The sequence below is a fragment of the Carassius carassius genome, chromosome 49, assembly GCF_963082965.1.
Source record: "Carassius carassius chromosome 49, fCarCar2.1, whole genome shotgun sequence".
Lineage (NCBI taxonomy): Eukaryota > Metazoa > Chordata > Actinopteri > Cypriniformes > Cyprinidae > Carassius > Carassius carassius.
In genome coordinates, this window is record NC_081803.1 from 717627 (window position 1) to 742201 (window position 24575).

Genomic DNA, 24575 nt, shown 5'->3' on the forward strand with positions numbered 1-24575 from the left:
GCCTCTTCAGGAAAGAGATTTCAGGTGCTTTGTAAGCTGTTAACAATTTGACAATGTGCACCCAGGGACAGAATCTGAATACTGATGCTACAGTAGCAGGAAGGAAGGGTTTTAAACTAATCTGTATTAGCATAAATGTACTGTACATCCCAGACCTGCTACAGGTGCATCTCAATAAATCAGAATGTAATGGGAAAGTTCATTTATTTCAGTAATTTAACTTAAATTGTGAAACTCATGTATTAAATAATTTTAGTGCACACAGACCGAAGTCTTTGGTTCTTTTAATTGTAATAATTTTGGCTCACATTTAACAAAACCCACCAATTCACTTCTCAACAAATTTGAATACTTCATAAGACTAAAAACAACAAAAAAAATTATACTTGGTAGGGGCTACTTTTGCCTCAACTTGGCTTGGCATGGAGGTGATCAGTTTGTGGCACTGTGGAGGTGGTATGGAAGCCCAGGTTTCTTTGACCGTGGCCTTCAGCTATTGGTCCCATTTTCCTCTTGACAATAGCCCATAGATTCTGTCTGGGGTTCAGGTCTGGTGAGTTTGCTGGCCAGTCAAGCACACCAACACCATGGTCATTTAACAAACTTTTGGTGCTTTTGGCAGTGTGGGAAGGTGCCAAATCCTCCTGGAAAATGAAATCAGCATCTGTAAAAAGCTGGTCAGCAGAAGGAAGCATGAAAGTGCTTCAAAATTTGTTGGTAAACGTGTGCAGTGACTTTGGTTTTCAAAAAACAAAATGGACCAACACCAGCAGATGACATTGCACCCCAAATCATCACAGACTGTAGAAACTTAACACTGGACTTCAAGCAACTTGGGCTATGAGCTTCTCCACACTTCCTGCAGACTGTAGGACCTTGTTTTCCAAATGAAATACAAAACTTGCTCTCATCTGAAAAGAGGACTCAGGACCACTGGGCAACAGTCCAGTTCTTCTTCTCCTCAGCCCAGGTAAGATGCCTCTTGTCTGTGGTTCAGGAGTGGCTTAACAAGAGGAATATGACAACTGTAGGCAAATTCTTTGACACATCTGTGTGTTGTGGCTCTGGATGCCTTGACCCCAGCCTCAGTCCATTCCTTGTGAAGTTCACTCAAATTTTGCTTGACAATCATCATGAGGCTGTGGTTCTCTCGGTTGATTGTGCATCTTTTTCTTCCACACTTTTTCCTTCAACTCAAATTCTGTTAACATGCTTGGATACAGCACTCTGTGAACAGCTAGCTATTTTTAACAATGATTGTTTGAGGCTTACCCTCCTTGTGGAGAGTGTCAGTGATTGTCTTCTGGATAACTGTCAGATCAGCAGTCTTCCCCATAATTGTGTAGCCTAGTGAACCAAACTGAGAGACCATTTTGAAGGCTCAAGAAACCTTTGCAGGTGTTTTGAGTTGATTAGCTGATTGGCATGTCACCATATTCTAATTTGTTGAGATGAGTGAATTGGTGGGTTAAATGTGAACATTTTATCTTTTAACTTTTCATCACAATTAAAAGAACCAAAGACTTAAACTGCTTCAGTCTGAATGTATTGAATTTAATACATTAGTTTCACAATTTGAGTTGAATTATTGAAATAAATGAACTTTTCCATGACATTCTAATTTATTGAGATCCACCTGTAGATGTGGAGCAATGACCAAGTGGCAAGTGTTGCCAAGACCCTCGCATTGACCAAAGTGTTGGACCTACAAAAGCATCAGTTTGCTAGTAGAAGTAGTGTTATGAATCATGCACAAATAAGTTAATGTTCAGCTTTTTATTGTATTTAGCCTTCATACAAAAAATAAATGTGAAATCACTGTAACAGTCATCTCAGACTCACCTAATTAATATTAATATCTTTAACGTCAAACTATAGGCTAATATACAGTACATTGCCAGCCAAAGATTTTTGAACAGTAAGATTTTAAATGTTTAAAAAAAATATATATATCTTCTGCTCACCAAGCCTGCATTTATTTGATCCGAAATACAGCAAAGACAGAAACATTCTGAAATATTTTTACTATTTAAAATAAGTGTTTTATATTTTGAAATATTTTAATTGTAATATATTCCTGTGATTTCAAAGCTATATTTTTAGCATCATTATATAGAAATCATTCTAATGTTCTGATTTGCTGCTCAAAAATAATTTATTATTATGTTGAAAACAACAGTGTAGTTTTTTTTTCAGGTTTCTTTGATGAATAGAAAGTTCAGAAGAACAGTATTTATCTGAAATAGAACTTGTAACTTTATAAATTTCATTGTCATCACATTTGATCAATTTTAAGCATCCTTGCTAAATAAAAAATTATATAACCCCCCCCCCCCCCCCCCCCCCTCAAAAATCATGCTGACTCAAAGCTTTTGAATGGAATAGTGTGTAATGCTACAAAAGCTTTTTATTTCAGATAAATGCTGATCTTTGGATCTTTCTATTCATAAAAGAATCCTGAAATAAAAATGTACTCAACTGTTTTAAATATTGATAAACAACAAATCAGCATATTAGAATTAATTCTGGATGATGTGACACTGAAGACTGGAGTAAAGATGCTGAAAATTTAGCTTGATCTCAGGAATAAACTACATTTTGAAATAAAGCAGTTATTTTAAATAGTAAAAGTATTTCAAAATTAAAACTGTTTTGCTGTTCTTTTGATCAAATAAATGCAGGCTTGGTGAGCAGAAGAATTCTTTAAAAGCATTTTATAAAAAAAAAAAAGAAAAAAAAACTTTTAAAAACATTAAAAATCTTACTGTTCAAAAACTTTTGACTGGTAGTGTAAGCTGATTATTCTTATAGATTAAACCAAATGTGCTTTAGCAGTATAAAGAGTATGAAAAGTACTCTGAGCTGCTGCAGAGAAAAAAAATGTTGCTGGGAGAAGATGCAAACTGATTGTCTGCCAGCAGGAGGCGCTGTGAGAGCGGTAGAACTAGCGGTTTCTCCAGTAACGGCTGTAATCAAATCAGCTCCGCTCCTGAACGCTTCTTTATCAGATAAAATGAAAATTTCATTGAAACTTTTCTGAAGACAGTTGGATCCCTTCAGAGATACATTCATATAAAACACCCGCGACGTGTTTTGATTTTGAAACGTGCAGTGCTCATATTTATTCTACGAAGTCAAACACTACAAACAAATCAATGTATGGGAAACACTGGTAATTTATATCGAATTATCAGAAATTTGTTTAAAAACTTATTTCACCGTTATTGAAAAAATTATATAGAGATACATATTGATATTGAATTATTGTCCAGCCCTACTTTAGCACCAGCTAGATGAGTAACAGGGACTCTAGTTTTTCAAAGAACAGCCGAAGAAGGAAGACATTACTGCTACAAAACAAAACTGTGTTTGTTCTCTGTAAGGAAGATTTTTAGAAGTGAACAGAAAAGCTTTTGCATTCTTTGTTTGCAGATGCCAACTGACACTTTGCAGGTAGTTTGATTGACAGGCGATCTGACCAATCATAATGCCAAATTCACCATTTCGTTTGACAAAGAATTTCGACAGGAGAGTAGATTAAGGGGGTCATATGATGCAATTACAAATTTACCTTTCTCTTTTGAGTGTTACAAGCTCTTGGTGCATGAAGAACAGGGCCGCTGCTGGCCAAATGGGTGCCCTAAGCAGGATTGTATTGTTGTGCCCCACTTTTTGAACCTTGAACCACATAAACACAATAAACCAAATACACAACATAATTTTATTTTTAGTAACATCATATGACCCCTTTTACATTGGTGGACTTAAACTAGAAAAATGGTGTGCACTGACATCTTTCTGCAATTGAAATAAGATACCTTCTGATGTTCATTCGTGTTGTTTATTCCGTGCTTTAAAGTCAAAGTCAAAGTCACCTTTATTTATATAGCGCTTTAAACAAAATACATTGCGTCAAAGCAACTGAACAACATTCATTAGGAAAACAGTGTCAATAATGAAAAAATGATAGTTAAAGGCAGTTCATTATTGAATTCAGTTATGTCATCTCTGTTCAATTAAATAGTGTCTGTGCATTTATTTGCAATCAAGTCAACGATATCGCTGTAGATGAAGTGTCCCCAACTAAGCAAGCCAGAGGCGACAGCGGCAAGGAACCGAAACTCCATCGGTGACAGAATGGAGAAAAAAACCTTGGGAGAAACCAGGCTCAGTTGGGGGGCCAGTTCTCCTCTGACCAGACGAAACCAGTAGTTCAATTCCAGGCTGCAGCAAAGTCAGATTGTGCAGAAGAATCATCTGTTTCCTGTGGTCTTGTCCTGGTGCTCCTTTGAGACAAGGTCTTTACAGGGGATCTGTATCTGGGGCTCTAGTTGTCCTGGTCTCCGCTGTCTTTCAGGGATGTAGAGGTCCTTTCTAGGTGCTGATCCAGCATCAGGTCTGGATACATACTGGATCCGGGTGACTGCAGTGACCCTCTGATCTGGACACAGACTGGATCTGGTGGCCACGGTGACCTCGGAACAAAAGAGAAACAGACAAATATTAGCGTAGATGCCATTCTTCTAATGATGTAGCAAGTACATAGGGTGTTATGGGAAGTGTTTCCGGTTCCGGTTTACCTAATTAATGCAGCCTAAAAATCCTTTAACGGATTTGGATAATAAAAGCATATTAGTATGTTATGTGTATGCCAGGTTAAAGAGATGGGTCTTTAATCTAGATTTAAACTGCAAGAGTGTGTCTGCCTCCCGAACAATGTTAGGTAGGTTATTCCAGAGTTTAGGCGCCAAATAGGAAAAGGATCTGCCGCCCGCAGTTGATTTTGATATTCTAGGTATTATCAAATTGCCTGAGTTTTGAGAACGTAGCGGACGTAGAGGATTATAATGTAAAAGGAGCTCATTCAAATACTGAGGTGCTAAACCATTCAGGGCTTTATAGGTAATAAGCAATATTTTAAAATCTATACAATGCTTGATAGGGAGCCAGTGCAGTGTTGACAGGACCGGGCTAATATGGTCATACTTCCTGGTTCTAGTAAGAACTCTTGCTGCTGCATTTTGGACTAGCTGTAGTTTGTTTACTAAGCGTGCAGAACAACCACCCAATAAAGCATTACAATAATCTAACCTTGAGGTCATAAAAGCATGGAAACATTTCTGCATTTGACATTGAGAGCATAGGCCGTAATTTAGATATATTTTTGAGATGGAAAAATGCAGTTTTACAAATGCTAGAAACGTTGCTTTCTAAGGAAAGATTGCGATCAAATAGCACACCTAGGTTCCTAACTGATGACGAAGAATTGACAGAGCAACCATCAAAGTCTTAGACAGTGTTCTAGGTTATTACAAGCGGAGTTTTTAGGTCCTATAATTAACACCTCTGTTTTTTCAGAATTTAGCAGTAAGAAATTACTTGTCATCCAGTTTTTTATATCGACTAAGCAATCCATTAGTTTTTCAAATTGGTGTGTTTCACCGGGTTGCGAAGAAATATAGAGTTGAGTATCATCAGCATAACAGTGAAAGCTAACACCATGTTTCCTGATGATATCTCCCAAGGGTAACATATAGCGCGTGAAGAGTAGCGGCCCTAGTACTGAGCCTTGAGGTACTCCATACTGCACTTGTGATCGATAGGATACATCTTCATTCACTGCTACGAACTGATGGCGGTCATATAAGTACGATTTAAACCATGCTAATGCACTTTCACTGATGCGAACAAAGTGTTCAAGTCTATGCAAAAGAATTTTGTGGTCAATTGTGTCAAACGCAGCACTAAGATCCAATAAAACTAATAGAGAGATACACCCACGATCAGATGATAAGAGCAGATCATTTGTAACTCTAAGGAGAGCAGTCTCAGTACTATGATACGGTCTAAATCCTGACTGGAAATCCTCACATATACCATTTTTCTCTAAGAAGGAATATAATTGTGAGGATACCACCTTTTCTAGTATCTTGGACAGAAAAGGGAGATTCGAGATTGGTCTATAATTAACTAGTTCTTTGGGGTCAAGCTGTGGTTTTTTGATGAGAGGCTTAATAACAGCCAGTTTGAAGGTTTTGGGGACATATCCTAATGACAATGAGGAATTAATAATAGTCAGAAGAGGATCTATGACTTCTGGAAGCACCTCTATTAGGAGCTTAGATGGTATAGGGTCTAACATACATGTTGTTGGTTTAGATGATTTAACAAGTTTATACAATTCTTCCTCTCCTATAGTAGAGAATGAGTGGAACTGTTCCTCAGGGGGTCTATAGTGCACTGTGTGATATGATACTGTATCTGACAGCTGAATGGTTGCAATTTTATCTCTAATAGTATCGGATCTTAGAAGTAAAGTAGTTCATAAAGTCATTACTGCTGTGATGTTGGGAAATGTCAACACTTGTTGAGGCTTTATTTTTCGTTAATTTAGCCACTGTATTGAATAAATACCTGGGGTTATGTTTGTTTTCTTCTAAAAGAGAAGAAAAGTAATCGGATCTAGCAGTTTTTAATGCTTTTCTGTAGGATATGTTACTTTCCCGCCAAGCAATACGAAATACCTCTGGTTTTGTTTTCCTCCAGCTGCGCTCCATTTTTCGGGCTGCTCTCTTTAGGGTGCGAGTATGCTCATTATACCATGGTGTCAAACTGTTTACCTTAACCTTCCTTAAGCGTAAAGGAGCAACTGTATTTAAAGTGCTAGAAAAGAGAGATTCCATAGTTTCTGTTACATTATCAAGTTCTGAGGTTTTGGATATTCTAAGGAATTTGGATACATCAGGAAGATAACTTAAAAAGCAGTCTTTTGTGTTAGAAGTGATGGTTCTTCCATACTTGTAACAAGAAGTAGGATTTACAATTTTGGCTATATGAAGTTTGCACAGAACTAAATAATGATCTAAGATATCATCACTTGCCTGAATAATTTCAACACCATCAACATCAGTTCCATGTGACAGTATTAAATCTAGAGTATGATTTCGACAATGAGTAGGTCCTGAAACGTGTTGTCTAACACCAATAGAGTTCAGAATTTCTATAAATGCTGATCCCAATGCATCGTTTTCATTATCAACATGGATATTAAAATCACCAACTATTAAGACTTTATCTGCAGCCAGAACTAACTCGGATGTAAAATCACCAAACTCTTTAATAAAGTCTGTATGGTGCCCTGGTGGCCTGTATACAGTAGCCAGTACAAACATAACAGAGGATTTATCATTAACATTTGTTTCTCTGGATAATGTTATATGAAGCACCATTACTTCAAACGAGTTATACTTGAAGCCTGCTCTCTGAGAGATCCTGAAAACGTTGTTATAAATTGAAGCAACACCTCCACCTTTGCCTTTTAGACGCGGCTCATGTTTATAACAGTAATCTTGGGGGGTGGACTCATTTAAAATAATGTAATCATCAGGTTTTAACCAGGTTTCTGTCAAACAGAGTACATCTATATTATGATCAGTGATCATATTATTTACAAAAAGTGTTTTCGTAGAAAGGGATCTGATATTCAATAAGCCAAGCTTCATCATTTGTTTATCCATATTGCTTCTGTTTTTTATTTGTTGAACCTCAATTAAATTGTTAATCTTAACTTGGTTTGGACGTTTTTTGTTTTTTTCTAGTTCGGGGAACAGACACAGTCTCTATAGTGTGATATCTAGGTGAAAAAGTCTCTATGTGCTGAGAATTAACTGACCTCTGTGACGGGAGGCGGCTAGCAGACGGTCGGTTTAGCCAGTCTGTCTGCTTCCTGACCTGGGCCCCAGTTAGTCAAGTATAAACACTAAGACTATTTGCCATATTTCTAGAGAGAAGAGTGGCGCCACCCCAGGAGGGATGAAGACCATCTCTTTTAAGCAGGTCAGGTCTGCCCCAAAAGCTTGTCCAATTGTCTATGAAACCTATGTTATTCTGTGGGCACCACTTAGACATCCAGCCATTGAGTGATGACAATCTGCTATGCATCTCATCACCACGGTAAGCAGGGAGGGGACCAGAGCATATTACAGTGTCTGACATCGTGCTTGCAAGTTCACACACCTCTTTAATGTTATTTTTAGTGATCTCCGACTGGCGAAGTCGAACATCATTAGCGCCGGCATGAATAACAATCTTACTGTATTTACGTTAAGCATTAGCCAGCACTTTTAAATTTGCCAATATGTCAGGCGCTCTGGCTCATTTCACTATGGTGGCTGGTGTCTCTATATTCACGTTCCGTACAATAGAATCACCAATAACTAGAGCACTTTCATCAGGTTTCTCAGTGGGTGCATCACTGAGTGGGGAGAACCTGTTTAATGTTTTGATCGGAACAGAAGAGCGCTGTTTTGACCCACGACTACGCTGCCTCACCGTCACCCAGTTGCCCTGCTGCAGGGGCTCTGTTTCCGGAACCGAACAATGTACAGGAATCCCTGAGCTAGACGCATCCAAAGCCATATCTAGAGCCCTAACATTCTTACTGTCCTCAATTAAAGTTTGGATGTGTGTCTCTAATTCTGAAATCTTCTCTGTCAGCCTAACTATTTCCCTGCATTTATCACATGTGAATCCCTCATCAGCGACAGAGATAGATAAACTGTACATGTGGCAAGAGGTGCAAGAAACAATGATAGGAGAAGCCATTACTCACCGTGCTTGATGAAACTTCTTACTGCGGTTGTTTGATGAACTTGTGAAAAAATGGAATCGCAAATGCTTCTCTTTGTAGTCATCTAGTGAAGTAAATTTGAGTAAATTTGAAAAGATGATCGGCTTACATTCTGCTTGAACTGAGGCACTACAGCAATCTGTCATGACAGAATAAAGAGCCACAAAACACTGATTATTGTTCGAATTATTAAAATAAGTCACTTATTTAAAATAAGTGTGAATGTGTATCTCCAGCTTATCTAGCTCAGGATATACTGAATGTTTGTCAAGAGGCCTCTTTCTCCACTGACAGTGAACGTCAACAGTGTCATTATGCTGTAGCATACTGACAGTAAATCGACGCATCCCAAATCGAGAAATTATTCTGTTTTGATTCAGAGATTTTACGAATGCATTGTGATTCTTGCTTGAATCAATTCTGCTTTGATACTGAGATTTTACGAATGCATTGTGATTCTCGCATGAATCGATTCTGAGCTTAGTTTTTAACAGCAGACGGCACTGCGTGCTTAAGAAACAGCCATACTCTTCTTGCATCCTGTTCTTTACACGCACCTCACTTAAAGGGATGATTCACTGAAAAATAAAAATTATGTCATTAATAACTGACCCTCATGTCGTTCCAAACCTGTAAGACCTCCGTTTATCTTCGAAACACAGTTTAAGATATTTTAGATTTAGTCCGAGAGCTCTCAGTCCCTCCTTTGAAGCTGTGTGTACGGTCTACTGTCCATGTCCAGAAAGGTAAGAAAAACATCATCAAAATAGTCCATGTGACATCAGATGGTCAGTTAGAATTTTTTTAAGCATCGAAAATACATTTTGGTCCAAAAATAGCAAAAACTACGACTTTATTCAGCATTGTCTTCTCTTCTGTGTCTGTTGTGAGAGAGTTCAAAACAAAGCAGTTTGTCATATCCGGTTCGTGAACGGATCTTTTTGAACCAGTTCACCAAATCGAACTGAATCATTTTAAACGGTTCGCGTCTCCAATATGCATTAATCCACAAATGACTTAAGCTGTTAACTTTTTTAATGTGGCTGACACTTCCTCTGAGTTAAAACAAACCAATATCGCGGAGTAATTCATTTACTCAAACAGTACACTGACTGAACTGCTGTGAAGAGAGAACTGAAAATGAACACCGAGCCGAGTCAGATAATGACTCGTTCACGAGTCAAGACCCGTTTCTGTCAGACGCGTCCAATTCGAGAACCGAGGAGCTGATGATACTGTGCATGAGAGATTCAGCGTGAAGCAGACTGACACACAGAGCGTCTGAACCGAACTGATTCTTTTGGTGATTGATTCTGAACTGATTCCATGCTAGTGTTATGAGCCCTGGTAAACCGAAGGCTTGAATCAAGGGCAATCATCGCCAATGACGCCATTACGTTGAACGCAAAAGAACCGGTGAACCATTTTCTTCAACTGTTTTATTGAATCGAACGGTCCGAAAGAACTACTGGTGATTCGAAAACTGATGAGTCAATCTTTTGTTCATTATCTGGCTCGGCTCGGTGTTCATCTTCAGTTCTCTCTTCACAGCAGTTCAGTCAGTGTACTGTTTGAGTAAATGAGTTACTCCGGGATATTGGTTCGTTTGAACTCAGAGGGAGTGTCAGCCACATTAAAAAAGTTAACAGCTCAAGTCATTTGTGGATTAATGCGTGTTGGAGACACGAACCGTTTAAAACGATTCAGTTCGATTTGGTGAACTGGTTCAAAAAGGTCTGGTTACATCGAATGATTCGTTCGCGAACCGGATATCACAAACTGCTTTGTTTTGAACTCTCTCACAACAGACACGGAAGAGAAGACAATGCTGAATAAAGTCGTAGTTTTTGCTATTTTTAGACCAAATTTTATTTTCGATGCTTCAAAAAATTCTAACTGACCCTCTGATGTCACATGGACTACTGTGATGATGTTTTTTTTACCTTTCTGGACATGGACAGTAGACCGTACACACAGCTTCAATGGAGGGACTGAGAGCTCTCGGACTAAATCTAAAATATCTTAAACTGTGTCCCGAAGATGAACGGAGGTCTTACGGGTTTGGAACGACACGAGGGTGGAGTCATTAATGACATAATTTTTATTTTTGGTGAACTATCCCTTTAACATATACAGATGAACCTAAAATAATCAAGTTAGAAAATGTTGTAACGAATTACAAGTTGTACACAGTGGGCTGTGTTTACCGTATTTTTCGGACTATAAGTTGCACCTAAGTATAAGTCGCATCAGTCCAAAAATACGTCATAACGAGGAAAAAAGCATATAGAAGTCACACTGGACTATAAGTCGCATTTATTTAGATCCAAGAACCAAGAGAAAACATTACCGTCTACAGCCGCGAGAGGGCGCTCTGTTTTCAGTGTAGACTACAGGAGCACTGAGCAGCATAGAGTGCCCTCTCATGGCTGTAGACGGTAAGGTTTTCTCTTGGTTCATTTCTCTCGGTTCATGTCAAATTAATTTTAATAAATAAGTCGCACCTGACTATAAGTCGCAGGACCAGTCAAACTATGTAAAAAGTGCGCCTTATAGTCCGGAAAATACTGTACATTAATTTAGCATCATGAGAATGTGAATGTGCGGGTGTGATGTGTATTTGCCATAGTAAGTGTGGATAGATGGAAAACAAATGCTTGTTCCAGTACATTTTTTGCTGAGAAAATGTTTGGATCAGTTGTGAGACGTTCTTCTGAATCAGAGCCACAACAGCTTGCCCCACCATCAAGCTCCTGTAATTTCAAATGAGACTGTTTATTTTGGGTTGGTGGGGATCGTTCATTTCTGTGCCACTAGCATTACCAAAATAATAAATGATTTCAATCAGGTTTCCCCAAACAATTCCCTAGTGGTAAATAATACAAAAAAAAAAAATATTCTGCCCCAAAGCTATACCGTGTGTTGTGGCATCAGGGTGGTTTTGATTGTTACAAAGCCACAGCATTTACACTTTTGTGATGAAACAACCCAATAAGTCTTTCTGAGATATTTCTACTTATAAAGCTGGGGCAGATTCTGCTTAATTGCTACCCTAGGAAACAGCAAATTTCCATAGTGAATCTCATGTGTAGAAATGTTTCTTCTTATTTCTGTGTGTACATTTTGTATATATGTATGGGTGATAAAGGAAAAAGAGAACAGCAGAAAAAGTGTTTGTGTTTGTCCTTGTGTTGCTCTACTGAGAATGCTGCACAGTTAAAGTCTTACTCTTTTCTGTGTTGTTCTGGCTTTGGTTTGTTTTCTATCCTCCACTGTTTCCTTTTGACAAAATTCCCTTCAAGGACCAGAGGTCCTCTTTTTGGTTGCTCTTTTCAGATTCTCTGGGCATCTGTTGAGGTTGTGATTTATACAGTTTGGGTGTTTCAAAAATAATTTTAAGACAATTAACTGAATGTAACTAGCATTTGCAGCCATTGACAATTATTTAGTAATATTCTTTCCCCCAACATAAATGACACAATGACACTTTTTTTTTTAAGTCTCTTATTCTCAGTACAGATTATTACAAGCGTTTTCTATGTGAATATATTTTAAAATGTAATTTATTTCTGTTATCAAAGTAGAATTTTCAGCATCATTACTCACGTGATCCTGATAACAGCATTTAAAAGAAAATATTTTGTAACTTTGTATCTTTACGTTTACTTGACAGTTCAATGTTTCCTTGCTGAATAAAAGTATATGTATAAATGTGACATGAAATCACTATATTTCTTGATTTTTCCACAATCATTCTCCTGTTTTTCCTTTGTCTGCATTTCACAGAATTGTAGTATTTTTTTCATTTTTATTAAGCACACTATTAATTTGACTATTTTTACTTCTTTCTTCTTTAGATTGCCAACTGTGGAACTTTGACTGAATCAATGCAAAATGGCTTCAGATAATACACACCGTAGTTACTCCATCATACCATGCTTCATATTTGTGGAGGTAAGTTTTGTTTTACAGCCAAAACAGTCCCTTCCTCTCTGATATGGCTTTAAGACGTTCTTTCTGAAACTGTCCGGGAATTTCATTAAAATTTCTGATAAATCCTGTTTAATCACTGGGAACTGTGTATAGGCACTTCAAAGCGCTCGTGTCCCTCAGCAAGTCGAGCTGTGCATATCTCTCAGACAGGACTGTTGGGCTTGTGAGATGAACCGCTGTGCCATTTGCCTGAACTCGAGAACACTGGATGCCAGATATTCAGAGCTGTGAGCTGCTGATACTGCAGCGTAGTTTTCAGGACATTCAGCTTTGTACTCCAGCTGAAATATGTGCTAGTGTGGGATCATTAACCATTGGTGGAGTTGTAGCGTAGTGGCCAAAGATCTAGCTTCTAGCCCTGCAAGTGTTGTGCAATGAGCTATCACCACTGGATCCTTGATCGAGATGCTTAACCCTCAGGTTACTCCAGGGGTGCTGGGCAATTATCTCTGTAATACCTAGAGAGAGATATCTCCAGTTCTATCTCCAGCTCATCTAGCTCAGGATATACTGAATGCTTGTCAAAAAGAGGCCTCTTTCTCCACTGACAGTGAACGTCAACAGTGTCATTATGCTGTAGCATACTGACAGTAAATCGACGCATTCCAAATTGAGAAATGATTCTGCTTTGATTCAGAGATTTTACGAATGCATTGTGATTCTCGCTTGAATCGATTCTGAGCTTAGTTTTTAACAGCAGATGGCACTGCGTGCTTTAGAAACAGCCATACTCTTCTTGCTTCCTGTTCCTTACACACACCTCACTTAACATTACAAACATGAACCTAAAATAATCAAGTTAGAAAATGTTGTAACAAATTACAAGTTGTTCTCAGTGGGCTGTGTTTACATTAATTTAGCATCATAAGAGCATTCTGAGCTAAGACGCAGGTACATTTCAACACTTACGTTACTCAGTCGAACGCACAAATGCTTTTCTTCGTGAGTACAGTATATGTGTGTGCGGTTAGAAACTAGCTTAGAGCACATCTGCTGTTAAAAACTGAGCTCAAAATCTATTCCAGAGAGAATCGCAATGTATTCTGAAAATCTCAGAATCGATCCTATGATTTATTGTCACAGCTTTAATAACCAGTTGAAAATTTCTTGGTCTTCATCCATAACAGAGTTATATTAACGGTGGTCGATATTTTGCAGTCCAAAAAAGTGCATCCATCCATCATAAAAAAGTACTCCACACACCTCCAGGGGGTTACTAAAAGTCTTGTGAAGAGAAATTATGTGTTTGTGTTAGAAAAACATCCATATTTCAAACTTTATAAACCATAATCTCGGGTTTCCTCTGACTGTCGTATGCTATCGACTGTCAGACTGTTGTTCTTACACAAATGCATACACGAGGGAGTGGCATTCCAGCGGATAACATAGCCATAGCTTAAGCTCCGTTGAGAATATGCTAGTCTCACGAGAACCAAGTTTTATTAACAGCAAGAGGAAATCTAAGATAGCATGAGGGTGAGTTAATCAATCACATTTTTGAGTGAACGATCCCTTTAAATCCCCAAAGGCAAGATGTTTACACAATGCACATTTATATATTAGACGAGAGAAACTTCTGAGTAAACAAGCAGACTATGTCATAACTTGTCATTTTATTTGTACGAATTAAAAATCAGAAAAATAAAATGTTCATAGGAAAATATTTGCGAACGTCTAAAGAATTGTTCAAAAATTGCACTCATGGCTGGAATACACAACAAAACAAAAGACGACATACACTTGCTGACTTTGCTGTCTCAAAGTATCAACTATGTTGGATGTTCTTTGATAGGATGGAATCATAGTCTGAAGATAAACAATTGTAGTCTGTGCTCTAGGTGTGTAACGGTACGCAAAAATCACGGTTCGGTACGTACCTCGGTTTTAAAGTCACGGTTCGGTTAATTTTCGGTACAGTAAGGGAAAGAAATGCAAACATTAAACTGCAGGTTGTTTATTAGCCACCTTTTGCTTTGATTACTGCTTTGCACACTCTTGGCATTCTCTTGATGAGCTTCAAGAGGTAGTCACCTGAAATGGTCTTCCAACAGTCTTGAAGGAGTTCCCCGAGAGATGCTTAGCACTTGTTGGCCCTTTTGCCTTCAGTCTGCGGTCCAGCTCACCCCTAAACCATCTGGATTGGGTTCAGGTCCGGTGACCGTGGAGGCCAGGTCATCTGGCGCAGCACCCCATCACTCTCCTTCTTGGTCAAATAGCCCTTGATGCCTTCAGTGTGACTCTACAATTTTCATAGTCATGAAAATAAAGAAAACTCTTTGAATGAGAAGGTGTGTCCAAACTTTTGGTCTGTACTGTATATATAATAATAAAAAAAAGAAATAAAATACTGCTGCAAAGTTCTCCACTAAATAAAATACTCTGTCTCAAACCAGTATCACATAGTAAAATATAATGAAAAATATAAATAAATAACTATGATTACAGTGCAGCATTACCAAACCCAGCTTGTAGGCCTGCTCATATTTAATATATATATATATATATATATATATATAAACTTTTCCAAAGTGTAAAGTGCAGCATCAACAGTTTCAGTTTTTAGACCTGCTCAGATTTCGTTATAGCGTTGGCCCGATCGGTCTATTTAAATGCCGACGGGAGCTGCATTTGAATTACGGTCGTTTTTTTCCTAGTTGTAGTGATGTTCACACTCGCGTGATGCCTTTTGAAAACTTTGGAATCAGCTGCAGGGCGGGATTTGTGCTGAACGCGGAGACTTCCGCCACTTAATATGTTCGTCTGGAAACACGAATATGTACCTATGTTCCGCACACAAAATATTGCATTCATTTGGTGCACACGTGCACCGTACCGAAAGCCCTGTACCGAAACGGTCCGGTACGAATACACGTACCGTTACACCCCTACTGTGCGCATCATACACAATATTAATTGAAATCTGTTAGCTCTTACTTTTGACAACTAGCATTGAATTGTCCAGACTTTAAATCAGGGCAAAAGTTGTGTTAGTCCAGAAGGTACAGCAGCACAAGAAAAGGCATACAGTACATCTGGATAGTATTTCAGTATGATATGTAAAAATATAATACCAATATCCATTTTGTAAGAATGGTCACATGATATTTTTATGTGTATCGCCCAGCATTACTTGTATCTGTTTTTGATTTTTAGTTGCCTACTGAGTGTGCACTTGAATGACATTTAACTTCCTCCTTTAGTGTTGGTGATTCTTTCCTTTTGTGACTGGGTACAAATAGAGGGATTACACGTTGGCAGCAAAGTACCAGACCATCTGCCAAACGGCGTAAGAGAGAGTAAAATTTGTATATATCCTAGCAGCTTCTCAATCCCACTTTAGTTGGGACTTCTCATGCAAACAGAGATAAAACACACTTAAAAAACATGCTTATCACAGAGGTTCCCTTTACAGAACGAGTCCTCTATTCCTCAGTGCTTTCCATTAAATGGCTGTGTGTGAGTCTGTATTTATTTTCTTTTGCCTCTGGATCTGCTTGAAGCTTTCAAGACACATCAGAGACGGAAACTAGGCCACGCAGAAACGATCATGCAGCCTAATGCTCACTAGTGAAGACCAGAGATGAGAAATACAGTCGTGCACAGTTTCTTTAATAAAGCGATTCCTGTGAAAAGGCACCCGATCCGAGAAGCGTGTCCAATATGGTGACATATGCCAGCTACCTTTCTTTCCCAGCTCCTGACTGTGCAGGAACTGGATGCTGGCCATCTTCTGATCATGTTCCTGTTTCTGTTGGTGAGTCATTGGGCTTGTTTTTTACTGACAAATAGCAAGGCAAAAAAGGGATGCGTAATTGGCTTCTGCTACAAGATCTGGTGCCTAGGTTTAAAATAATAATATTTCGATATCGTATGCTTGGTTCAAAATTTCTATTCGAATATTTGAGGTGATCTACACGTCTGGCTTCACCAGTAATGATGGCCGTTTACCTGGAGCACACCGCAACCATCTGTTCACCTATTTTCACTGTTAGCTCTGATCAAAGTAATATTCACGCATTGCAGACTATAATTATACTATATGCATGATTACTGTGCTGAGTATACTATATGCATGATTATTTCAAAGGCAATTTCATGAATTTATTAAAAATATAAATAAAATAATGGTGTTTACCCATGATGCCTTACAACCCTTTGAAATGAATGCTTTGTTTAAGCAATGTTTGCTGAATCTCAGAACGTAAGTTGAGCATTTTGACAGCTTGCAGGTCTGTCATGAAGGTCTCGAGTCTTATTAAGTCGTGGCATGGTGAGGATAAAAAACTAAATTAACAAAAAAACAGGTTCAAGAATCAGTTCAAACTGTTTCATTGAACTGATTTGAAACTCTGATTCAATTTGAATCTAATTTAACTCTGATTCATTTGTGTCATCAGTTGAAAATTGTTCATATGTGCCTATGTGTTGTTCATATTAAATTGCATTAATGCGTAGGCAAATATATTAAATAATACTTTGTTATAATGATTTAAATTAAAATAATGGAATAATCGTTCTTATTCATTTAACTAAACATGCTTTGTTTTTAACTAGATTTAAACTTTATTTATTCATTCATTCATTTATTCAGTCTTATTGCACATTGTTTTTTGCTTAATTGGCCAGTGCATTTTTATACTTGATAATTAACTTTGAAATTAGGCGTGTAATGATTCACTCATGCCACGACTATTGTGTTTGATACACAATATTGATCTCATAGTATATTTCTCATCGCATACAGTATTGAAACACAATACTGATCTCGTGATATAATAGTTTAATTTAGAATAATTTAGAATACAGTTTACTTTCAGTTTACTGGTAAAACCTTTGGGATTATTGGGACCAACAAATAGTAATTCTGCATTACATTGTCATATATTATAATTAGCATTATATATATATATATATGTATACATATATATATATGTATACATATATACATTTTATTTTATTTTATTTATTTATTTATTTTTTCAGATTTTCAGATTCGATTTTCATAGTCGAATCGGAATTTTTGAATCTTGCCGATATTCGACTGATAGTCGAATCATATGTTTGGGGGCGGGGCAAAATACATTAACAAGAGTCAAGCCAGACATTCAACTAACATAATTACTGATGTTAACACACAGGGAAAATGTGTAATGAACACCTTGCAGCTATAAACGGGGTAAATAATGTTTTATGTTTTGATGAACAGATAGCTAACACTTAACGTCGGTGAAACCATAACAATTATTTATTTATTTGTATTTTTTCTACAATAGTGCTCTCATTATAACGTTAGCCTAAAACGTTAGCAGTTAATGTTCTGCATTTCTGTTTTGAGCTGCGCGCGCTGAAGATGACCAGTATCGTTAGTGACGCATTTGATTTCATATCGAATACGCTTTGATATTTATACAACATAACGTTAATATTAAGACTTAAAGGCCCTAATGCACTAATGCCCTAATGCACATAAACATATCTGCGGGGCTCTGAATGCGAACTCCTTATGTGGACACGTTCTTCATGAAACAATGTGCAGAAACGGCAGCAAAACTCTAAAAATTCATAGCATTTTAGTATAATGGTCTTCTCATTATAATAGTATGTATATAACAGTCCCGGTCATAGTTATTAATATTCTGCATTGTAGTTTGACCTGCTCGCGTTGTGCGCTGAAGAGATATCACCGTAGTGCTACAATGAAGCCCTTGACTCAAAACCAAATACATCTTAATCAGGTAAATAATATATGCACGATATCTCTTACCTGTTTACCACACATAAGAAATGCTATTAAAAGTGAAAGATAATAAAATAAACCTGCGAAATTAGAGGGTTAGACTGTGAAAATTTAAGAAAATAAACCGGCAAACCAGAACAAAGCCACATTAATAATGAAGGCTATATCTTGAACGACATCCAGAGGCACGGTCACGATCTAACATTTTCCTAACCCTGCGAAAAAGTTTTTTTTTTCTGTCTAAGCTGTTTCGATCACGCTGGAGCACACGTATATTCTAGCGACTCAAACTTACATCGCAGTCTGTTCATTATCAAAATAAAATACAGTCAACTAAACATTTAAAAGGTTACACTGGTCAGTTTAAATAGACCAGTATACCGGTCCACTCTGCTGTTCCAAGGACGTTTTTGCTCATATGAAGAGGATAATCTTTTCTGTCTATGTGTGAATGTGTAGTTAACATTATAAATAATAGTTTAACATTCAAATACATTGTGAATATTGAAACATTTGGATTTGTGCCGAATGAGACATGAGCAGTTATCTACAAATAAATCCAGCCAAACCCACGCTTGCTCGTCCTCGTCTGCAAGCACACACTGTCACGATCTAATGCATGTGTCGGATTTTTAAAAACAAATAGGCTAGGCCTACCGCAATGCAAAAATTCTAAATCTGACATTTTCTAAAACAGAATCCAGTAGGATCAGATTAATGTGAGCAAGAGTAGGTGCGTTTACATGGACACTTTTTGCTTCCATCGGATTTAATTTATTCTGATTGACAAATCCGAACATAGTGTTTACATGAACACTGAATAAAGTGATCGGCTAGATATGAGCGTTTACATGTCACAAGCTTCTGATCGGATTTACTCTTTTGACATGCGCATACTGCATGAATATACAGTTTCCCGCTGCTGTTGCATACTGTTTTAAAAAGCACACGTGATATTTATCTACTTCGAGTCCTAATTAGGCGACGACCAACACATGAACTGTTGTGCTGCTTTAACGTTACTTAAAAAAAAAAAGGTGTAAAAGTGCCCCTTCTCGCACTCAAAACTAGTCGTCTGTTGATGAGTCTTAAACAAGGACTGGTGAAATGTGGTCCTGTTTCACTTCACATACGCTGAGTGAAAGGGGAGATTTATAATGACAGGACACTTATTTATGACACTTTATTCACCAGGAAGAACTCCTCGTTTCGCGCGTCATACTGTACGTCATTACGCTATTTCTACGTCACTGCGCATGCGCAGTACTTTCCCGTTTAGGTTTTCAATCCAATCAAGTGTTTACATATCCTCTCGCTCGGATTACAAAAGGGATTATCCACCCCTTACAATCCGATCAAATATTTAGTCGGATCTGGCCAATTCAATCCGATTGACGTGTTTACATGTGACTTTTTTTATTCTGATTGTGCTTATAGTCCTATTACGATCGGATTAGTAGTGTCCATGTAAACGTACTAGTGTTTTGCTGCAGCAGCGCTGATGAAAGCAATTCACTTAATGCGCAGCGCAGTCACACGCGCCACAGTTACGTTTGGGATCATTTTATTTTAAATGCCATAATGTCAGTTGAACACATTGCAGTTAAAATACACCAACGAGCACCACAAAAGCATTTAAAGAGGCGTGTTCAGTGATCTCCGTGCGGGATAGGAAACAGTCAACAAAGTAAAATGACCTCAAACGAATGGCACGCTCTCTTCATTTTATCAAATGATCATAAACACATCTATTCATTTTATAATCCTGATGCAAAGATGCATTTTGCAGCATTATGGTGAACGATTAATCGATTAATTGATCATTAATTTAAAGGACAATCGATTATGGAATTAATTGATATTTTACATCCCTAATATATATATATCATATAGTAGTTTAACTGGTTTACACCTGGTATTAACATGTGATTAACATGTTTTGTTTTATTTATTTATTTATTGATCAGAAGTGGTCTGAAGAAACTAAAAAATACAGGTGTAAATTGAGTCCAAAGTGTTGTCATTGGATCACATCACTGAAACCACATTGAGGTAGTCAGAAATGCATGTGACCCTGTCGCAAGTAGTGCTACAAACATGAAGAAAGATATCAGATAAACTGTCCTTTTTATATTACAAATCAAGGCCAAATGCAGTTTCATGTTTAAAACTATTTTTTGGCTAGCAGATGTTCTCAACTCACCCACCATTGGCTGCTGTGGGAAAAGTTAATTATGGATTCTGCCTTAGAGACAGAACACATTGAAGGTGCTTCTTGAGATATGCTTCCTGCAAGCCACCCATTCCCCAATAACATCAGACACAATGAATTATTCATCCTTAAAGTCCAGCCACATAGTGCTGTGCTCTTGCTCTTCAGTCATCCATTGGGACTTCGAGCTGTGCTTTTGCCTAGTTTGCCTAGTTCTTTGACATTTTTTAAGCTGATGTGTGTTATTTTGTTATATTCAGGACACATTTTCATTAACGTTTTATTGTACTTAAAACTGTTTTATCAAGCGACATCCTTCTTACATGTATTAGCTGTAATCTAGTTTGTAACTTTAAGATCAGGTGATCTTTTGATTACAGGAAACTAAACATCGTTTGAAAGGCTAACATTGTAGGCCTCAAGGCAGAAAATACACTACAACATTCAAAACACTGACAGATGAAGTGAAAAAGACTGATTATATCATTACAATTTCACCAGTCAAGGGGTGGGATGTATTAGGCAGCAGGTGAACGGCAATTTCATGTGTTGGAAGCAGGAAAGATTATGAATCGAAAAGATCTTAGGCCCTTCATACACCTGGTATTATGATGCATTTTTTGTCAATCAAGTCACAAGGGGACAACATAACACTAAAAAGGTCACCCTTTTTTCCATATAATTTTCCATTGTCTCCTAAGAATATTTTGTGAATTAACTGTACAATATTAGATCAAAAGATCAGAGAAGCCCATGTATACTGCCCAATGACCCTCCCCTTAAAGAAATCAGGAAAGTGGACAAAAGACACAGATTAAAATAGGGCTGCATGATTAATCGAATGCAATTTTCATGCACATCTTATCAGTAATTCCAGTTCTGTGATCAGTAGTAAATCTAATAAAAATTATAATAAGACAAACTCAGATAAACCATATATTGTCATAGTCGTGTGTTTATTAGACAAGTTGAATAAATGAAAGCAGTTAAACGGTTAGTTCACCCGAGAATGAAAATCCATCCATCTTCTACTCACCTTTGAAGCATCCTAGGTGTATTTGACTTTCCTCTTTCAGAATAATCCAATCAAAGTTATATAAAAAAATGTCCTTGCTCTTCCAAGCCTTTCAGTGGGGTAAGCGGGTGTTTGTTAACTGTTCAGAAGATGTGAAATAAAGTGCATGCATCTGTAATAAAATGTCCCTCACATGGCTCCTGGGGAGGGGGGGTGGGGAGAAATAAAGGCCACCTGTAGTGAATCCATGCATTTTTGTAAGATAAATATCCAGATTTCAAATGGAATAAACACTTTTTGTATCACTTCCACTGATGGTCTTTTTTATACATTTATATACACATTATACATTTAACTATAGGATCCTGCAAGCGCTTTAATTCCCAACACCCCCACCCCTTACTCGTACTGCTTATACCTGCCAACGTCAACAAGCAAGCCAACCTCAGCTAGAGATGGATTTACTCCTTGGATGGCTCACCTGAAGACATTTAGTCTACTTTATCCATACTGCTGTAAACTTGTTCAACACAAACCAGATGCATTGCGCTCTCAGTTGATACTCGATCGCGTATAAGATTTCAAATGGATTGCATCATAATCCGAAGAGACAAGGATGATAACAGAGTTTCTTTTCTTTAAACCCTGCAAAAAATTCAGTGATGTGCAGATCATAGATGCTCCACAAATAACCTGAGACAGTTTGAAAGTATGTTCATGGAGGAACAAAGTGAAACTGCTCAAATCCAGGCGTACAACCATGATTGACAAATGGTCTAGAAACTCTCGGCTGCACCAAGAGTAAACAAATTTGAATATTGAAAAGAGAAAACGCTTTAAGTGATGTCTAATTATTTGTAGGAGAATTTATGACAGGCCCACTGGTGAATCAAGATGTAATTAACCTATTAAAATAAATGAGCTGAATCAAATACGACTGAGTAAACTGCTCTCTCTTTTAACAAGCACACGTTAAGCCCAGAAATGTTCACCCCAAAATGTCAGCCTCAGTGATGTTTTTATGGTCATTTCTGGAACTTGAAATGCACTACCTTTCAAAAGCACCTGGGGTCAAATAGAATTTTTTTTTTAAACAAAACTACAGTATAAGCAGTAATATTGTGAAATATTCTTAAAATTTTAAATAACTGTTTTCTTTTTCCTTATTTATTCCTGTAATGGAAACATTTAATTTTCAGTCTCCATTTTCACATGATCCTTCAGAAATTATGCTAATATGCTGATGATGCTCAAAAACATTTAATAACAATACTAACTTTGAAAACAGTTTTGCTGCTCAATATTTTTGTGCAAACTGTGATATATTTTGTTAAGGGATTTTTGATTAATAGAAATAAACTAAATATAACCTTAAAATATTTCATATGTAATATAATATGATTCATTTTTAACATTATTTATGTATTTACTGTCACTGTTTAATCAATTTAATGTGTCATTGCTGAAAAAAAAAAAGTTTGGAACACAATTAATGATATAATATACGTTTATGTGAATTACTCCTCTGTGAACCTTCTCATCTTCTTCCTGTCTGAAGTCTGGTCACATTTAGATAGTTACTAGGCCATGACTCTCTGAATAATAAATTGTTTGTGAGCTCTTTTGAAGTTTATTTTATCAGGACTAATGATTATGCAAAGCATTTCCCCCCTTTCATTTGCTTCAATTTGCAATCAGCAAGAGCTGTTTCAATCAACTATACAATTAACCTTAATAATATTTTAATACGTCGATGTAAAAATGTAAGACATCTTCTGCTTCCATTGTAGCAAGAAAACAATGTCCATGTGTATTCAGGTTTAATTTTTCAATTTGATTTGATTGCATCTTTAAATTCAGAAGATGATCAATTATTATATCTGCATAAACTCATGCGGTGTCAAAGCACACTGTAAACAATTTTTACAGCACACATTCTGAAAATAGAGTGAAGCATCTAGTCGTGTAATTGGTTTGATTCAGCAGTGAACAGAATGATGAATCCTGGTTGTGTGAAGTCTTTCATCATGTGTGAACCGCTGGGGTTGTAAGTTGGCCGACTGCTCGTGTTTATGATGCACACAGCCTGTTATGATTGGTTCTTCTGGTCTGAAACAGCTGTAGCATTGCTCTTCCGTTTAGTTTTAGTTCAGTCCTGAGAGGTTATGAGAAAAACACTTTCACATAGTATGTCATCATATCAAGCACCACAATCTGCGGCATCATTTGAGAGTATGAAACACATTTTGGGACAAGGCACATGATCAGGTTGTAGGGATTTGAACAGAAATCTGTGGTGGAAGAAACATTTTTCAGTGAATTTTTTTATTGTTTTATTTACAATATGTAAGTTTAATTTTTTAGGTGAAAATGAGGTTATGAGTCAGTATTATAGTGTAGTACTATCTGTATAATGCCTAATGTCTGTCTGACTTACTAGAAAAGTAGGTAGTACAGTGAATTCTGAACAGTGTGTATAAATAGTAAGCTTGAGTTTCATTCTGATCACCTCTCTCTCTCTCTCTCTCTCTCTCTCTCTCTCTCTCACACACACACACACACACACACACACACATTCTGTTAATCTTTGCAGTGTTGTTGGTGCTTGTAGTCACATGCTGCCCCCTGTAGGATCTTTTGTATCATGCTGATTATTGCATTGTGTGTTTGGAAATGAGAACATTCTCAAGGACTGAACTGTAATTAGTTTATCCAGCATATAAATAAATAAATACATTAAAAGAACGTTCAGCAGTTGACTAAAATTGAATACATTTTAAGATTAATGTTGCATACATGTTTATTAATGATGAGTTTTTGCTGTTTTGTTTTTGTTTTGTTACCCATGTGAGAAAAAAGAAGAACTTAATTGCATTAAATTGCATAAAATAACACACTTTCAAGACTGTTTCATACACTTAACTGCATACAAATTTAATTTACACTTTAAATAATTGATTTTGCAATATTTTGTCATGATTTAAAGTAA

General features: G+C 37.1%; 1 protein-coding gene across 1 annotated transcript in view; it reads left to right on the forward strand.

Moving 5' to 3' along the window:
* The window catches only part of LOC132132674 (phospholipid phosphatase-related protein type 1-like), a 124849-nt gene that overhangs the window by 38813 nt on the left and 61461 nt on the right, over nucleotides 1-24575 (forward strand). Inside the window, exon 2 of the mRNA XM_059545144.1 lies at nucleotides 12487-12583. Within this exon, the coding sequence (XP_059401127.1) occupies nucleotides 12524-12583 (60 nt within the window). The 5' untranslated portion in view covers nucleotides 12487-12523. The remainder of the gene's footprint in view (nucleotides 1-12486; nucleotides 12584-24575) is intronic.